A 14,838-nucleotide genomic window follows, 5' to 3' on the forward strand; every position below is an offset into this window, starting at 1 on the left:
AATATTCCATTGTGAAATATACCGATTGGATGAACGTATCTAAAATATGTTTCAAGTTTCATTATTTACTTAAATTTTTTAAAGGGAAGTAACTTCATGTGTTAATCTGAAATTATCTCCCTTGTTTCTTTTTTTTTTTCTCAGAACTTTTTTGCAGAATTAGTTTATATACACACCTTAAGTAGTGTTATTACTGAACCTGAGCAAGTCAATTTCCATCTTTATTTAGCATCTATTGTTTTATACTAAGAAAATTATTGATGAAATTTTGTGGCAAAAATTACTCTATTTAATATTTGCATGAGAGAGTAACTAAGATGACTATTTACTTGTTTTTATTGATAAAAAACATTCTAAATTATTTTTTTAACAAAAATGATTTTATATGAAATTGTACCAAATATCTGTTATGCCTACCCTTTTTGTGGATTATTTAAAAATATTTATATAATGTTTTTTTTGTTAGTTTCTTTAAATTTGTAAAACACATATCCAGTTTGAAAAAAACATCCTTTCGATTTACATGATTCAAACTTTAGTATCGTAAAAACTACTACATTAGTAATGTGTACTCTGCCTATTTCTTTTTTGTCAATGAATTTCATATTTCTATAAACTTCAAAGATACCATAATATTTTAATATATTGTATACAAATAATTTTAGAATTCAAACTGATTCATGTTTTTTCTTTTCTTTTTTTTCCCCCAGATTTCTGTATTACTGCTACTGCTTATCAGCGATTAAGACTTACCTCTGATGGATTGTCTGCAATTTATTCGGAGAAATCGACTCCGATTTTTGTTGAAGTTTTAAAAGTCACAAAAATGGTGACTTAAATCACAGTTGAATGTGTAAGCGGTTAACCAAAGCATTTCACGCATGAGATTCGCTCATTTTGCACATAATTTGTTTGAAGAGATTGCAGGTATTTTTATGGAATTTCCAAAGAACATAAGGCTATGAATAAAAGGTGTTGTTGAACCAAGGATACTTCTAACAGATAAAATCTAAAGATTTTTTCCTTTATCCCAAAACAAGATGGCGTCTTCGGAAAATGACTTGAGTTTGGTTCATGACATTGGCACACTTTCTAACAATGCTGTTCGTCCTGTGCGACGTCCATACAAGTGTACATTCTGCATCAAGACGTTCACGGTGCATAGCAACCTCGTGAAACATACACGGACTCACACTGGTGAACGGCCATTCAAATGTGATGTGTGTGGAAAGGCATTTGCCAATCCAAGCAATATGACACGACACCGCCGCCTGCACACAGGCTATCTGCCCCACACATGTGGATTTTGTCAAAAAGGTTTTCGGGATTCGTGCAATCTCCGATATCACCTTAAAACTCACCTGAACGATAAGTCCTTCAAGTGTCAAGAGTGCGGAGACACGTTTACGGTGTTCACTGATTACTGTGCCCACATGAAGGTCCATTTTGATATCACATCAGAACTTCTTGCAAAAACAAGCTCTCTACAAAAGGAATTGATGTTGAAAGTCCCCGCTGCCAGGAAAGCTATGCCACCTGCTTCTTCATCTTTTTCGTCTTTCACATCCTCGAATGTTAAAACGGATGATAATATGTGGAAGATGTCTTTGAAGGCTGCTATTTCTATTAGTAATGATGTCGAAAATTATGACAACAAACCCTGCGATATTGTAGTTTTAAATGATAGTGGATGTCAAGTTGACGATCCAACTACACCAGCCAATCATATCATCCCAAAAGTTGAACTTACTGAAGACTTGGATTCCGATTTCAGTGCTGATCAGATTCATGAAGAACCAAATCTGGATGGTTCGCTCCCCAGAAATGTGATTACATCAGAAGAAATTGTTGATTTTGGAAGTAAAATTATTTTACCAAAACAAGAAAATGAAACCGATTGGCCAATTGAAGAATCAGAAACAATCAAGTTTCCTGAGTCAACATCTTCTGCAATAGACCTAAAAGATTGGAATTTATTCAGTTTGAAAGATGAACATTTTGATGCTGATATCATCCAGTTGGAGGCATCTTATGAAAAAGAAAAGTCTTCCGTCTTTGAATTCAGCCACTTGGATGAGATTGACTTACGAGATGATGCAACGTGCACACTCGATGAACTGGCAAATAAACTCACTCAGTGCAGCTACTGCGAACGAATCTTTAGTCTTGAGGATGCAAGCAAACAACTTATAGATGGGAAAAAGCCCTTTTGTGGCACGTGCAATAAGACATCTTCACACAAGATTCCAATATCGGATTCATCAAACCCTCAGGAAACAAATTTGTGTGTGCTGTGCGGTTCGTCTTTTGAAGAACCCGTCCAACTCAAACAACACATTTGTGTTACCAATATAAATGGGAAACGATACAATCCTTGCTTGAAATCACCGACAGTTATAGATTCAAATGTTGATAGAGATCTTAATGATCTTAACAGTTTGAAAAATGACTTTATTGTCCATCATGGTGATTCATTGGACGGGATTAAGGTTCTGAATTCAAACTCACAGCATCTAACAGCAGGTACTTTTGTGAAAAATGGAGAAACAACAGCACAAGACTTTTTCAGAAAACCAGCTGGAATGGTAAGGCAAGTCGAGAACGAAGAAGATAATGAAGTTGTTATTGTTGCTGAAAATGTTTGGGAAACAATTCCAAGGGATGATGGATTGATAGAGAAAGAGAAGTTAATGGGAACAGTGGAAAGAGACCTGTGTGAGGACTTTAGTCAAGGTGAGAACAAAGATGTTTTCATCATCGACGATGATGATGATGATGAGGATTCAATTATCGAATTTGGTGCCACTAAAAATGGCATCAATAGATCCTTTGACGCTAAAAACAATTTAACAGATAAGCACCATGAAGACTACAGGAATTTTTCTGATCAGTCGACCACTAAGACCACAGACACATCCACACCTGCAAAAAGTGAAATTGATAAAAGAAGTATGAAGTATAAAAGCCGAAAACTTATACAAAACAAATTAAAAAATTTCAGTCTTCAACAGACTTCAAAAGGTCAGGATAATTCCAGTTCATCATGGTCGTCTCTGGAACTGGGTTTCCGCTGCGATTACTGTAACAAACATTTTTCCATTCAAAGCAACCTCATCAAACACATTCGCATTCACACAGGAGAAAAACCATTTAAGTGTTCATTCTGCGGAACAGGTTTTGCAAATTCGAGTAATTTAACGCGTCATGTCAGGACCCACACTGGTGAGAAACCTTATAAATGTTCGTACTGTGAACGAAGATTTCGTGCTTCATCAAACATGCGGTCACATCAGCGTACACATTTCAAATCCCCTCCACTCAAGTGCAACATATGTGGCCAACAGTTTGCACTGGTTTCTCTTTACAGATCACATTTGAAGTCTCATGAGGATGAACAAGGTTCGAGTCATGAAGATGCGGTTACAAATCTTGTAGGCATGGAGACTTTAATAAATAAACAAAATTCCTCTTTACGTTCTTCCAAGCAAAACTCAAATGACAGAATCATCCCTTTTCTTATTGAACCATATGCAAACGCACCAAATAATTCTGATGATGAAGAACCCTATGTAAATGCACCTGATCAATCCTTAAGCCATGAAAATAGTGAAGACAAAAATGGAAAACAGAATCCCATACAGATAGCCTCCAACCAAGTAAGCAACAATTCTATTTTGACAAAGAGTCAAGAGTATGATGATATTAATCATAAGCATTTAAATCAAAATGACCTTCTTGTAATTGATTTGGAAAATAATTCCCTTAATAGCTATGATCATCATCCTCCTTGTAAAGATTCTGATTCTACGGTTGTGTCACCACATTCTGATTCAGACAATCGTCTGTTTTCTAGCAAATTCCATGAAATTTCTGTGGATAAAACTAAATTACCAAACAGCATTTCACCAGAATCGCTTGGCACTTCAACAGAGTCCAAGTTGTTTCCCTACAAGTGCTTCTACTGCTCAAAAAGTTTTGCTGTCCATTGCAACCTAGTTAAACATATCCGCAGCCACACAGGTGAGAGGGTATTTTCTTGTCCACAGTGCGGCAAATCGTTTGCAAATCCAAGCAATTTAACACGACACCTCAAAATCCACACAAGTGAGTGTGCTTTTAAATGCCATTTGTGTTCACAAAGTTTCCGCTCTGCAAGTAATCTTCACATTCATTTGAAGAGTCATTCTTCTGCTGAGGAACTCAAGTGCTCCTTCTGCGAACAAACGTTTGACCATGACACAGAATTAAAAACTCATCTCCAGACGCACAAGAAAAACCGGAAGGTCAAAAGACCCGCTTTCAGACTGGGGAGATCTTTTTGTTCAAGGGTAATGATTCCGAGTCTTATACGTCTCAGGAAGGCAGCTGTTGCCAAACAAAGTGCTTCTAAAGATGTTGCTGTTACTTACAAACAGAAAAGCCAGTTATCTTTTATCTCCGAATCATCATTGTCTTTATCGCCCAATGATAGCACGCAAATAACTGAGATGCTTACCTCTAAGTTGCCAACACAGAGATCTCCATTTGTTACAGGAAAAGAAAATTCTTCCCACCTTCAGCGTTTTGGTTCAGTGATTAAAGAAATCTCTGAAGTCACATCAAAAAAAATGAGTAATTACTGTGTTGAATCACAGATTAGTCATGCAATGTCAGACATTATAAGTTTGAATGAAGATGATGCACTGAATCAATCCTCTAAATGCGTACCAAATTCTGTCAGCAGCGATAAAATTCCACCAGAAAAAGAAAATTTTTTACATGAACTTGAACTGTCAGGTCTTGATCCGCCTGACGAAAATGATAATGAAGGGACTACATCTGTGTTATTTCCAGCAAATCATGTACAGTCCCCACAGGTTAAATGTGAAAACCTGGACACATCGTCTGTTATAGAGGCTGCTAACCCTGCAGAAGCCAGCGTCACCTCTGCTAGGACTTCATCTGTGAAGCGCAGGATCTCTAAATTGCACAAGTGCCGATTCTGTGGCCGCATGTTTCCGTCACATTGTAATCTTGTTAAACATGTTCGCACACACACAGGTGAACGACCATTCCGATGCAAAAGTTGCCGAGCTGCGTTTGCGAATCCGAGCAACTTGACGCGTCACATACGAACTCATACTGGAGAGAAACCTTACTTGTGTCCGCACTGCAGCAAGACGTTCGGGGCATCATCAAATTTGAAGCAGCATCTGCGTACCCACAAAGAAGGTATGATGCCATACAGGTGCCGTCACTGCACCAGAACATTCTCCATGTTCAGCAATTTTAAACTGCATATGTGGAGCCATTGCAAATCCGGACTAACTTCGAACAATCATACATCAACTAAAGACTCTTCTTCTTTGTCTATGTTTTTGGAAAAAAATCCTTCAGATTGCAACAGTGTTTCAAGTCATCCAATGTCAGATAAACCAGAGACGTTGAAAGATCAACAACAACAAAGTGAAAGCAATCGTTTGCAGCTGAAAGAGACCAAGGAAACATTAGACTCAAACTTTACAAAACAACAAATTTCTGAAACTTCTCAACTCTGCAAAACAAAATTGTCACAAACTGTCAACTCGTCGAATTCTTCTTTAGAAACGGTGAGCAAAAATAATGATATACTCGTTGGTAAGCCGATTAATTACGACAGCAAAAACACAGAACAAAATGTAAAACCAGATTTTCCTCCAATCGAAAACAACATTTGTTCACCATTAAATAACAAAACACAATTCAGTTCAACACAAGCAAATGTTCTTGTCGTGCCGATATTCAAAAGAAAGCTAGCAAAATCCAACCACAAGTGTGTCTATTGTGAGAAAACATTCAGTGTTTCGAGCAATTTGACGAAACATGTGCGAACACATACGGGTGAGAAACCTTTTCGGTGCCGATTCTGTTCAAAGGCGTTTGCGAATCCAAGCAATTTGATCCGTCACGAACGTATCCATACCGGTGAGCAGCCGTATGAGTGTCCGCACTGTCAGCAAAGATTTGGTGCTTCAGGCAACCTAAAAGAGCATGTTAAAAAACATAGTGCACATGCAGCACTTAATAGCAACCGCCTCCTACATCTGTCATCTCTTTCAAAACGGATCCTCATGAAAAGAAAACAGAAAATACTAAAAGCAAAACGCTACGGCATTAAAAGTCTTTCTCAGATGAACCATCCTGCAAGAGAAGTGAAAGTTTCTACTGATGACACCTGTTTGGATGATGGCACTGCTGAATGTAATTCAAAAGTAGATGATCACAAAGTTTCTAATCAATACAATATTTTAGAGCAGCCATTTGAAAAAGGAAAGATCCTTTGGAAACGTGCTCCATCTCTAGGTTCTGAACCAAATTCTTTGGCAGCAAATAGAAGTGAAGAATTACCAGTTTTCCCATTCAACTCTCTGACATCAAATTATGAAAGGCAAGAAGAGGCAAGAAATCTGCCTGTAAATAGAAGACTAGTTGTTAAACAAGAACTCCCCCAACAAGTTGACATGACCTCCTTAATAGACGGTTATTGTTCACAATCTACTGAAAGAACAGAAAATGGTCAACAAGAAACAATGAAAGAAGAAGATCCTAAAAATGAAGATGAAGAGCAAAATTTTACTGATCCGATCCCTTCGCACAAGGATCATCTTGTTTTATTAAATCAAAATAATTCCATGGATTTGCTAAATGCAGAAAAACATATGGAACTAACAGAAGTTTCTGATACGGTCCAATCTATGGATTTGATGTTGTGCAAGGAAGAATTTCCAAATAATGTTTCATCCCATCCAAAATATTTTGAAAATTCTTTCACTCATCAAAAAGAGGAAGAAAGCAGCCAGCACCAATGTCAGGTGTGTTATCGGAGATTTCTTCAGAGTCATGACCTCCAACAGCACATGGAACTTCATGCCGCCTTACCTGATGATGGATTTGAGATAAAAGATGGAGGAAATCATGGTGAAAAATTCTCCCAAGATTCTTTGGAATATTTGATAACAAATACAGAGAATGAAAATAAGTCTTTTGATGCAGCAGGTGAGTTGTATGTGTGTAAATATGGCTGTCAAACTTTTGACTCTTATGTACAGCTGTGCTCGCACATGAAAAGTGCTCACAGCAACAACAAAGGATTCATGAAGAATACCATCAATACTGCTGATGATGATGTTGATAATAAACTTGATCATCAGAAAGAGAGCTCATCACTTCCAGATTCTCTCAACATAACAAGTACGGCAGTTCCATCAACTTCATTAGATCTTAATATCTACAACAGCAGTCCCTTTATGCCTTCTTTGGATTCTAGTCAATCCTTTACACTTGAACTCATTGAACTTGACAGGTCTGGTGCATCATCATCACCTCCTCTGGCACGATCAGGAAAGTTGAATGACTTCCCAATAGCTTGGCATCATGCAAAGAACATGCCAAAACCCCACCAGTGTCCATATTGTGTCAAAACTTTTTCTAAGCGGGGCCAGCTCACAAAGCACATCCGCACACACACTGGGGAGACACCGCATAAATGCCGTTATTGCGGAACGGGTTTTGCAAATCCGAGCAACTTGACCCGTCACATCCGAACCCATACTGGTGAGAAACCTTATCAATGTCCGACCTGCAAGAAGGCATTTGGCAACTCAAGCAACATGAAAGAACATCGGAAAATACATTCCAAGATTTCGTTGTATAAATGTAGATTCTGTGCAAAGAATTTCTCCAACTTTCATTCGTATAAGACGCATCTAAAGAGTCATTCCAAACATTCGGCAGCAAAAACGACAAGTGAAACCCGTGATTCACCTGTGAATGTCAACATCGACAATGAAAGTAGTTTCATCTCAGAAATCATAGAATTTTATAAAGAAACAACAGATAAAACTTTTTTGTCTCAATCTGTTTCACCCAAATCCAAAAGCAACACTTTCGACTTTTCCGACTTAATAGCTGACAAACAGAACGATGAAATAATAAGATTGGATAAAAATGCCACAAATTATCATCCGATAATTGATCTTGATGATATCGTCAAAGCATCTCCGAATGAAGATGATGATGATAATGATGATGCCTCATCTTTTCACCAACGGAAGAATCCAAAACAAACCGAACAGCTAATCAACCTCGTTGATTTTTACCCATTTTCCTCCAATGAAAAACCAAATTCAAACCGTTTACAAAAGAGAAATTATCGTAATCATGTTGAAAAAAGACAAAATTCATTTGAATTGAGACGGAACAGAACTGCAAAGAAGGTCAACCGAACGAAAGGTTTCCAGATCCGTTCGCAACCATTGCAGTTGCATATCTGCAGCTACTGCGGCAAATCGTTCACGATTCACAGCAACCTGAGGAAACACATTCGCATACACACAGGTGAGCGTCCGTTCAAATGCAATACATGCGATGCAGCATTTGCAAATCCAAGCAACTTGACGCGTCATATTCGAACGCATACAGGAGAGAAACCCTATCTTTGTCCGCATTGTTCGAAATCGTTCCGCGCATCATCCAATCTTAAGGTGCATCTCAAAATGATTCATACACAATACTAAATGTAACACGGATTGTGTATAGTATGAACAAAGTTATGGAAATCACTCCAGACAAAGCATGAAGCCACTTAATATAAGGAGCTAAAAAAATACTACTTCAAGGTAAAAAAATAGCCAATGATAAGTGTTGATGAATAGATTTTAACCTAGAAAACAGCCATTCTCCCCCCTTTGTCAGAAACATCATTTATGGAATATAAGAATTAAAGGACAAAAGTGAGAGTTATGATGTTGCTGAAAATCAACCCAAAGTCAATTTTCTACTTTCCTGTTTGAAGGTTATAACAATGCAGTCTTGTAGAAAAACACAGTTGGGTATGAGACAAGCAAGTAAAAGGAATAAAAGTGATGTTTTAATAATATTTAACAATAACAAATGTGATCCACATTTCAGAAATAATTTACGCCCATGCAAATCTGTTTAGACCATGAGGCTGTTATTTGATATTATTAATTACACATATTTTTTTTTCCTCCTGAAGATGAGGTTTACCTTGAAATTTAGAGAACTTAATGCCATAATACCATCCTGGTTTGGCACATAATGTTGTTAAAAAATAATTTATAATTGAAAACTACTAAATATTGTCATTATTCTTTTTACCTTGTCTTGTATCAAACAGTGTTTTTGAACAAAACTGCATTGTTATAGCCTTCAAACACAACTCTTTTTACCTTTTTTCTGTGAAAACAAATTTCACTCAATCGTTTTTCACAGAAAAACAAAAAATGAAGAAATTCTGGTTTACATTTTTTTAATTTTCTGATGTGCATACTCATTGTCTCTTTCTTTCCATCAAAGATTGTTTTCACCGTTTGTGAAGCATATTTTCAAGAGCATTTCTGTCACACATATTTTGTAGATGAAAGACAAAAAATACAAGAACTGACATTTGAAAAATGCATTGATCCAATCTGTGTTTTGAAATTTAAGTAGTGGATTAACGGCCTCATTTAAATGTGTGTGTCTAAAAATGCTATTTCACATTTCAGTACTGACACAAAATAAAAGGATTTTGAAAAATTGAAACAAGTTCGATTCAGCTTCAGGACCTGTTGATCAGTAAATAATTTTATCCACCGACACATTAGAAGATTTTGAGGAGAAAAGAAATGGTTACCTGTGCTATAGTTCTGAAATAGGTGACCATTCTAAGTAAAATTCGTATAAGATAATTCCTATTCTAATGTCTAGATTAATAGTGTCATCCTTTGAAATTACTATTTTGCATATATTTAAGGCTGTTTACGAAAAAGAATCTCATTTTTATTTTCAGTAAAAAAAAACTGAATTCAATAATTACAGGAGACAATCATGATAGCAAATCACTTGTTGCAAAGCTTACCTCATCACGGAAAAAAACCTTGTTTGTCTGAAAGGATCATTTCCCTGGAAAAAATCAGCCAACCAAATTCCAAAAAGATAACTTTTATGTATGAATCAAAACTTTTTCAATTTTTATAGAATTTAAAAATTAAACTAATTAATTTAATTATTGTAAATGTATGATTATTTTATAAATTATTTACAAATTTCTACACTTCAAGATTATTGGATATTAGCAGCTATTGCTAAAAATGATACACCATTCAAAAGAACCTGAAAACCATATGTTCACTCATTTGGGCAAGAGGCTATTTCAATGCGACACATATTACGCTGACTTGAATAATTTAGTGAACTCCCACTAGAGAGAAATCTTTGTCATAAAAAATTATTCAGGGCATCTTCCAACTTGCTTGGATTGTCAATGTATGACATGAACAAATATATAATTCATAACAATTGAATTAATGTTAAATCAATAAGTGTTAAACATTTTTAGTCATGAATTTATTGAAGTATTTTATTTATTCTTTGATATTTTTATTGTAAATCTATATTAATAAAATTATGAGGTAACTTCAGTTTTGTATGTATTTATGTGTGTTTCTTGTGTTAATATAACTTAATAATTGCCCATTGAATTATTAATTTTATTTACTATGAATTAAATATTTTTTGCTATAAAAAAGGCAGTAGCATAGAATAAAATGATTTTTTTTAAATCTTATTTTAAAATAATGTATAAAATTAAATCCACCAGAATATATTTTAGTTTATTCATAAGCAAGTTGGCCATTTTAATGTTAAAAACAAATTGTGATTCTTCTAAATTTCAAAGGGTTTGGAAGCATTTAAGCTGTCAAATTTCATGCTTTAAAATTTTTAACATTAAAAAAAAAAAAATTAAGCTATTCACATACAATAATGCTATAGATGGATATTTAAAATCTTTAACAAAATCAGTTTTCTAGCAATTTGTTTCAATTATTTAATGATTAAACTATTGTAAGAATTAAATTTAACTTTCAAAATCCTATAAAAAAAATGAGAGTTAAGTTTCCGAGGTAATGCTGAATATGTGCAACTAGTAAATAAATACCATTTACAACAATTGAATTAATTGGTTCCATTTTCCTTCTCTTTTTTTTTAATTAAGAATAAAAAAAATCTAATTCAAACAAGTCATATTTGTTTCACATCACCTTGAAGCAAAATTCTCTATTCTGAACCAGACTCAAACTTTTCATCTCCTGCTTTTGTAAAATCATTTCAAACTTAACATTTGATCATCACAATTTCATTACTAAAGACAAAATGACGTATTTTTATGATGGTATACGAATTACTGCTTACATTTGAGTTTCATTGTTTTTTTTTTGTTTTTTTTTACATTCCCAATTATTCATTGTCCTATAAAAACTATGATCATAAATTAAAACAAAAACAAGCAAAAAAGTAAAATCGCATAAAAAAATAAAATTGATTTTTTAGCAATATTTTTTTTTTTTTTTTTTGCCTTCCTACAAGAGCAAAGATACACACAAAGTCGGTTTTAATCTGGAGAAAATTCAGCTCCTTAAAAAGGGTACTTTCTATTGGAAAAAAAATAACTTATGGATAATCTTTTGTCAGCACTTTCTCACAAATGAGGATACCTCAAAAAGAAAAGATAATGCCTCTTGAGAGTGAACAATATTTTGACTCTATTTAAAAAGAAAAAGAAAAAATTATAGTTTAACAAAAAATGTCCCAAACAAAAAGTTCCGCAGAGACATTAATTTTTCATCAATATAAATCTATCTACCCCCACCTCTTCTTCTTTTTCGAACAATTCACATTGTTTTGAATCCATCCGTTGTACAAAAAAATATCATTTTGCATCATGGTCAAAAAAAAAAAAGAAGCAATTTTATTGACTTGTCTCATTCAGCTTTGAACATTGTAGCTTTTAAATTATTCATTTTGCAAAACATCCACAAATCAGAATATATAAATGCAATATATATATGTGTGTGTGTGTATATATAGAGAGAGAGGGAGAGAAAGAATGAGAGAGTGTCCATAAACTTGGGTACATAGAGAAATCAGTCTGAAAGTTTTAAGAAACAACTAGTATCTTGAATAAGACTCATTCAGGACGATCAAAAACTTCAAAAATCATGTTGAAAATATTATCGACATTAGAATTGAATTAATATTTTTCTTTTAACAAGTATATAATTTTAACTGTTCCCACATTTTGTGGACATCTTGTGAATGTATGCACGTATATATGACACACACACACACACACACACATATATGGTTATTTTGCTTACATTGACAACTCGTACACATATGTATCAATGTTACTAATAACTATTTTAGTACCAAACACTATTATAATGGATATATACTAAACTTATTGGCAAGTAATACGTTTAAACTTATACATATATACACACACACACACACTCTTAAGAATATGTTGTGAATAAAAAACTGTATTTGTATTTGAGTTTCAGATGATTTTATATGTGAAAAATACAAATTGAAATATTTTCTTTTTCTTCATTTTTAATTTCTTATTAACAAATTTAATTTTGATCCAATTTTCTTTTTTTCATACTACAGTAATATGCAAGGTTTTTGAGAATTTTAAAATTTTTCTTTCATTACTACAGATTAAGGGCCAAGTTATTTTATTAACATTGTTTATAAATCAAAACTATATACCTGCATAGTAATTGTGCTTGTTCCTCTCTATGTTAGCATAACAAAAACATTGCATGTACTACATCAAAAACATATAATCCATTTAAACTCGTAGTAGTAGTAGTAGTAGTAGTAGTAGTAGTAGCAGCAGTAGTATCAATGTTTTTTGTAAATGCAAACAGAAGTAGACAACTGATTCCCTTCCCAAATTAATTTAGTTTACAAAAGTTTTCAAAAGATATTGACCAAAAATTAAAAAAAGGTTTCAGAACATATTGACCAAAATTAAAAAAAAAAAAAAATAGTGCAAACAATGCCTGTGAAACAAGGGAAGATCTACTTAAGTTAAAGGAAAGCTATGAAAATTAAAGTGAATGTTACCAAGACCAAAGTGATGATTAATGGTTGTATGAAAATCTCAGAAAGGGAAAGTTTCTCTGATCAGTTTGCGCCAAAAGAATTAAAAGCAAAAACATTTTTCTGGTGCTTATAAGCACATGAAATGCAGTGGAAGATGATAACCAGTTAGCATGAAATAATTGTCAGACATTGAGATGGATGGTGATGTCATTGTTAATTTAGTTAACTGCCATTGAGGCATAGGGATGAGCTTTTGCTGATGATTGCAAGAATTATGAGTGGAGAAAGTACTTTCAAGGAACTTCTGCCATTACTAATCAACAGAAGTTTACCAGACACTAGTATACCGTATATAATTATGAATGGAAGTGAAAGCTGAGAAGTATAGGAAATACGGAAATAATGCAAGAAAGATACAATGGGTTGTAATGTCAATCATAAAGACTGGCTTAGATCTGACGACTTCAGAGGAAAATTCAATCTGGATATTATAAGGAGATGTGTGCAGGACCAAAAACTTCTTTGGTATGATCACATTAAAAGAATGGATGGAAGTTAACAAAAGGCGACCAATGAAAACATGGGAAAAAGTGATAAAGATAGATTTGAGACGTGCCCAGAAATATGTCAGCTTGGAAGTCAGTTTCTTAAAGCCGTCCAACACATGTCAGCATGTAAAACAGATGTTAAAGCAAATATGATGATAATGTGAAATATTTTTTATCAAAAAATTCGATTGCAAATCAATTTATTCAAAATTATTAGCGATACCAAACATTGCATTGGATTTTCATCATATGCGCTTAACAAAACAAATATTTGTTCAAATAAATTTGTTGAATATCTTTCTTTTAAAACTTTTTAAGTAACAGAAAACAGAAACATAACATTTCATGGCTGAAAGAATGAGAAAAATCCATGTGGATTAATTAAATGTTCAGTTCAAAATTCTTTACAGGTTCTTGAGATCAGCTAGAAAGTTCCTAAGTTTAAAAGATGCATCAGAAGAAGGTTGGAGGTTCCATCAGCCAAAACTTTGAAACTTACATCCAAGATGAGAAAAGTCAGAATTTGAAGGATTCAAATTTTACTTCATGCCAAACAAGTTGACATTGCCATTGAGATGTGATTGGCTGCTGTGAATTTAGTGCATCTGAAATGGGGAGTTATGTAGCGAAATGTTCACATTAAAAATTAAATTTTTTGCAGGGAGTTAAGAGGGAATTGTAAAGGCAAACAGTTTGAGGAAAAAAGTCATTAGAGTAGAAACCTCAACAGTGAAGGGGTGGGATTTTGCTGGTTGTTGGATTGGTCATTAGTATTTACATCACTGGAGGCAACAGCACAGTAAGTTCGCCAGAGCATATTGCATTACTTGTGAAACAAGCACAGGAATGCAACATTGCAGTGATGGGACAGAAGCTGAAGACAGTATGAGACCTCTTTTTTGTACCCTGCCTAAGAGGGCAAGATTAATGGCTGGTGCACCAACCCAGATGTGACAACAATACTGCATGCATGGGCGAATTGTGGTTTTGTAGAGATGTAGGATACTAGGCAGGTGTGAAAAGTTTTCTAGCAGAGTAGAGGGAGACCACTTTCCTTGCACCAGCCTTTGCAATGTCTTCTTTGTATTTCTTCCAATTCATGTTACGTTAAAGAAATCTGAATGTTGAATTCTCAGGTTAGGTTAGCCATGGCAATTGGTGGTTGAAAAGGTTACTTATAATTTTTAGGAAAAATAGCATTAAATTTTACCATCCATTTTTGTCCCAATTCAACTACAAACTGGACATAATTTTCTAAGGATTTGATATGCGTGCATTTGTGTAACTGACATGTCGAGAACAGAGTGTAGTGTCATCAGCAAAAAATATCCATCTCAGATGTGATTGTTTCACGGAGATCAAGAATAATAAAGGT

At 34.3% G+C, this 14,838-nt stretch overlaps 1 protein-coding gene across 1 annotated transcript in view; it reads left to right on the forward strand.

Moving 5' to 3' along the window:
• Positions 1 to 9,891, forward strand: part of LOC145249642 (uncharacterized) — a 42,256-nt gene extending 32,365 nt beyond the window's left edge. The window contains exon 2 of the mRNA XM_080111405.1: positions 711 to 9,891. Coding sequence (XP_079967531.1) covers positions 1,041 to 8,534 — 7,494 coding nt within the window. The 5' untranslated portion in view covers positions 711 to 1,040 and the 3' untranslated portion in view covers positions 8,535 to 9,891. The remainder of the gene's footprint in view (positions 1 to 710) is intronic.
• The last annotated feature ends 4,947 nt before the right edge of the window (positions 9,892 to 14,838 follow it).

The sequence above is a fragment of the Euprymna scolopes genome, chromosome 28, assembly GCF_053919585.1.
Source record: "Euprymna scolopes isolate OS-2025 chromosome 28, ASM5391958v1, whole genome shotgun sequence".
In the NCBI taxonomy this organism is placed as follows: domain Eukaryota; kingdom Metazoa; phylum Mollusca; class Cephalopoda; order Sepiida; family Sepiolidae; genus Euprymna; species Euprymna scolopes.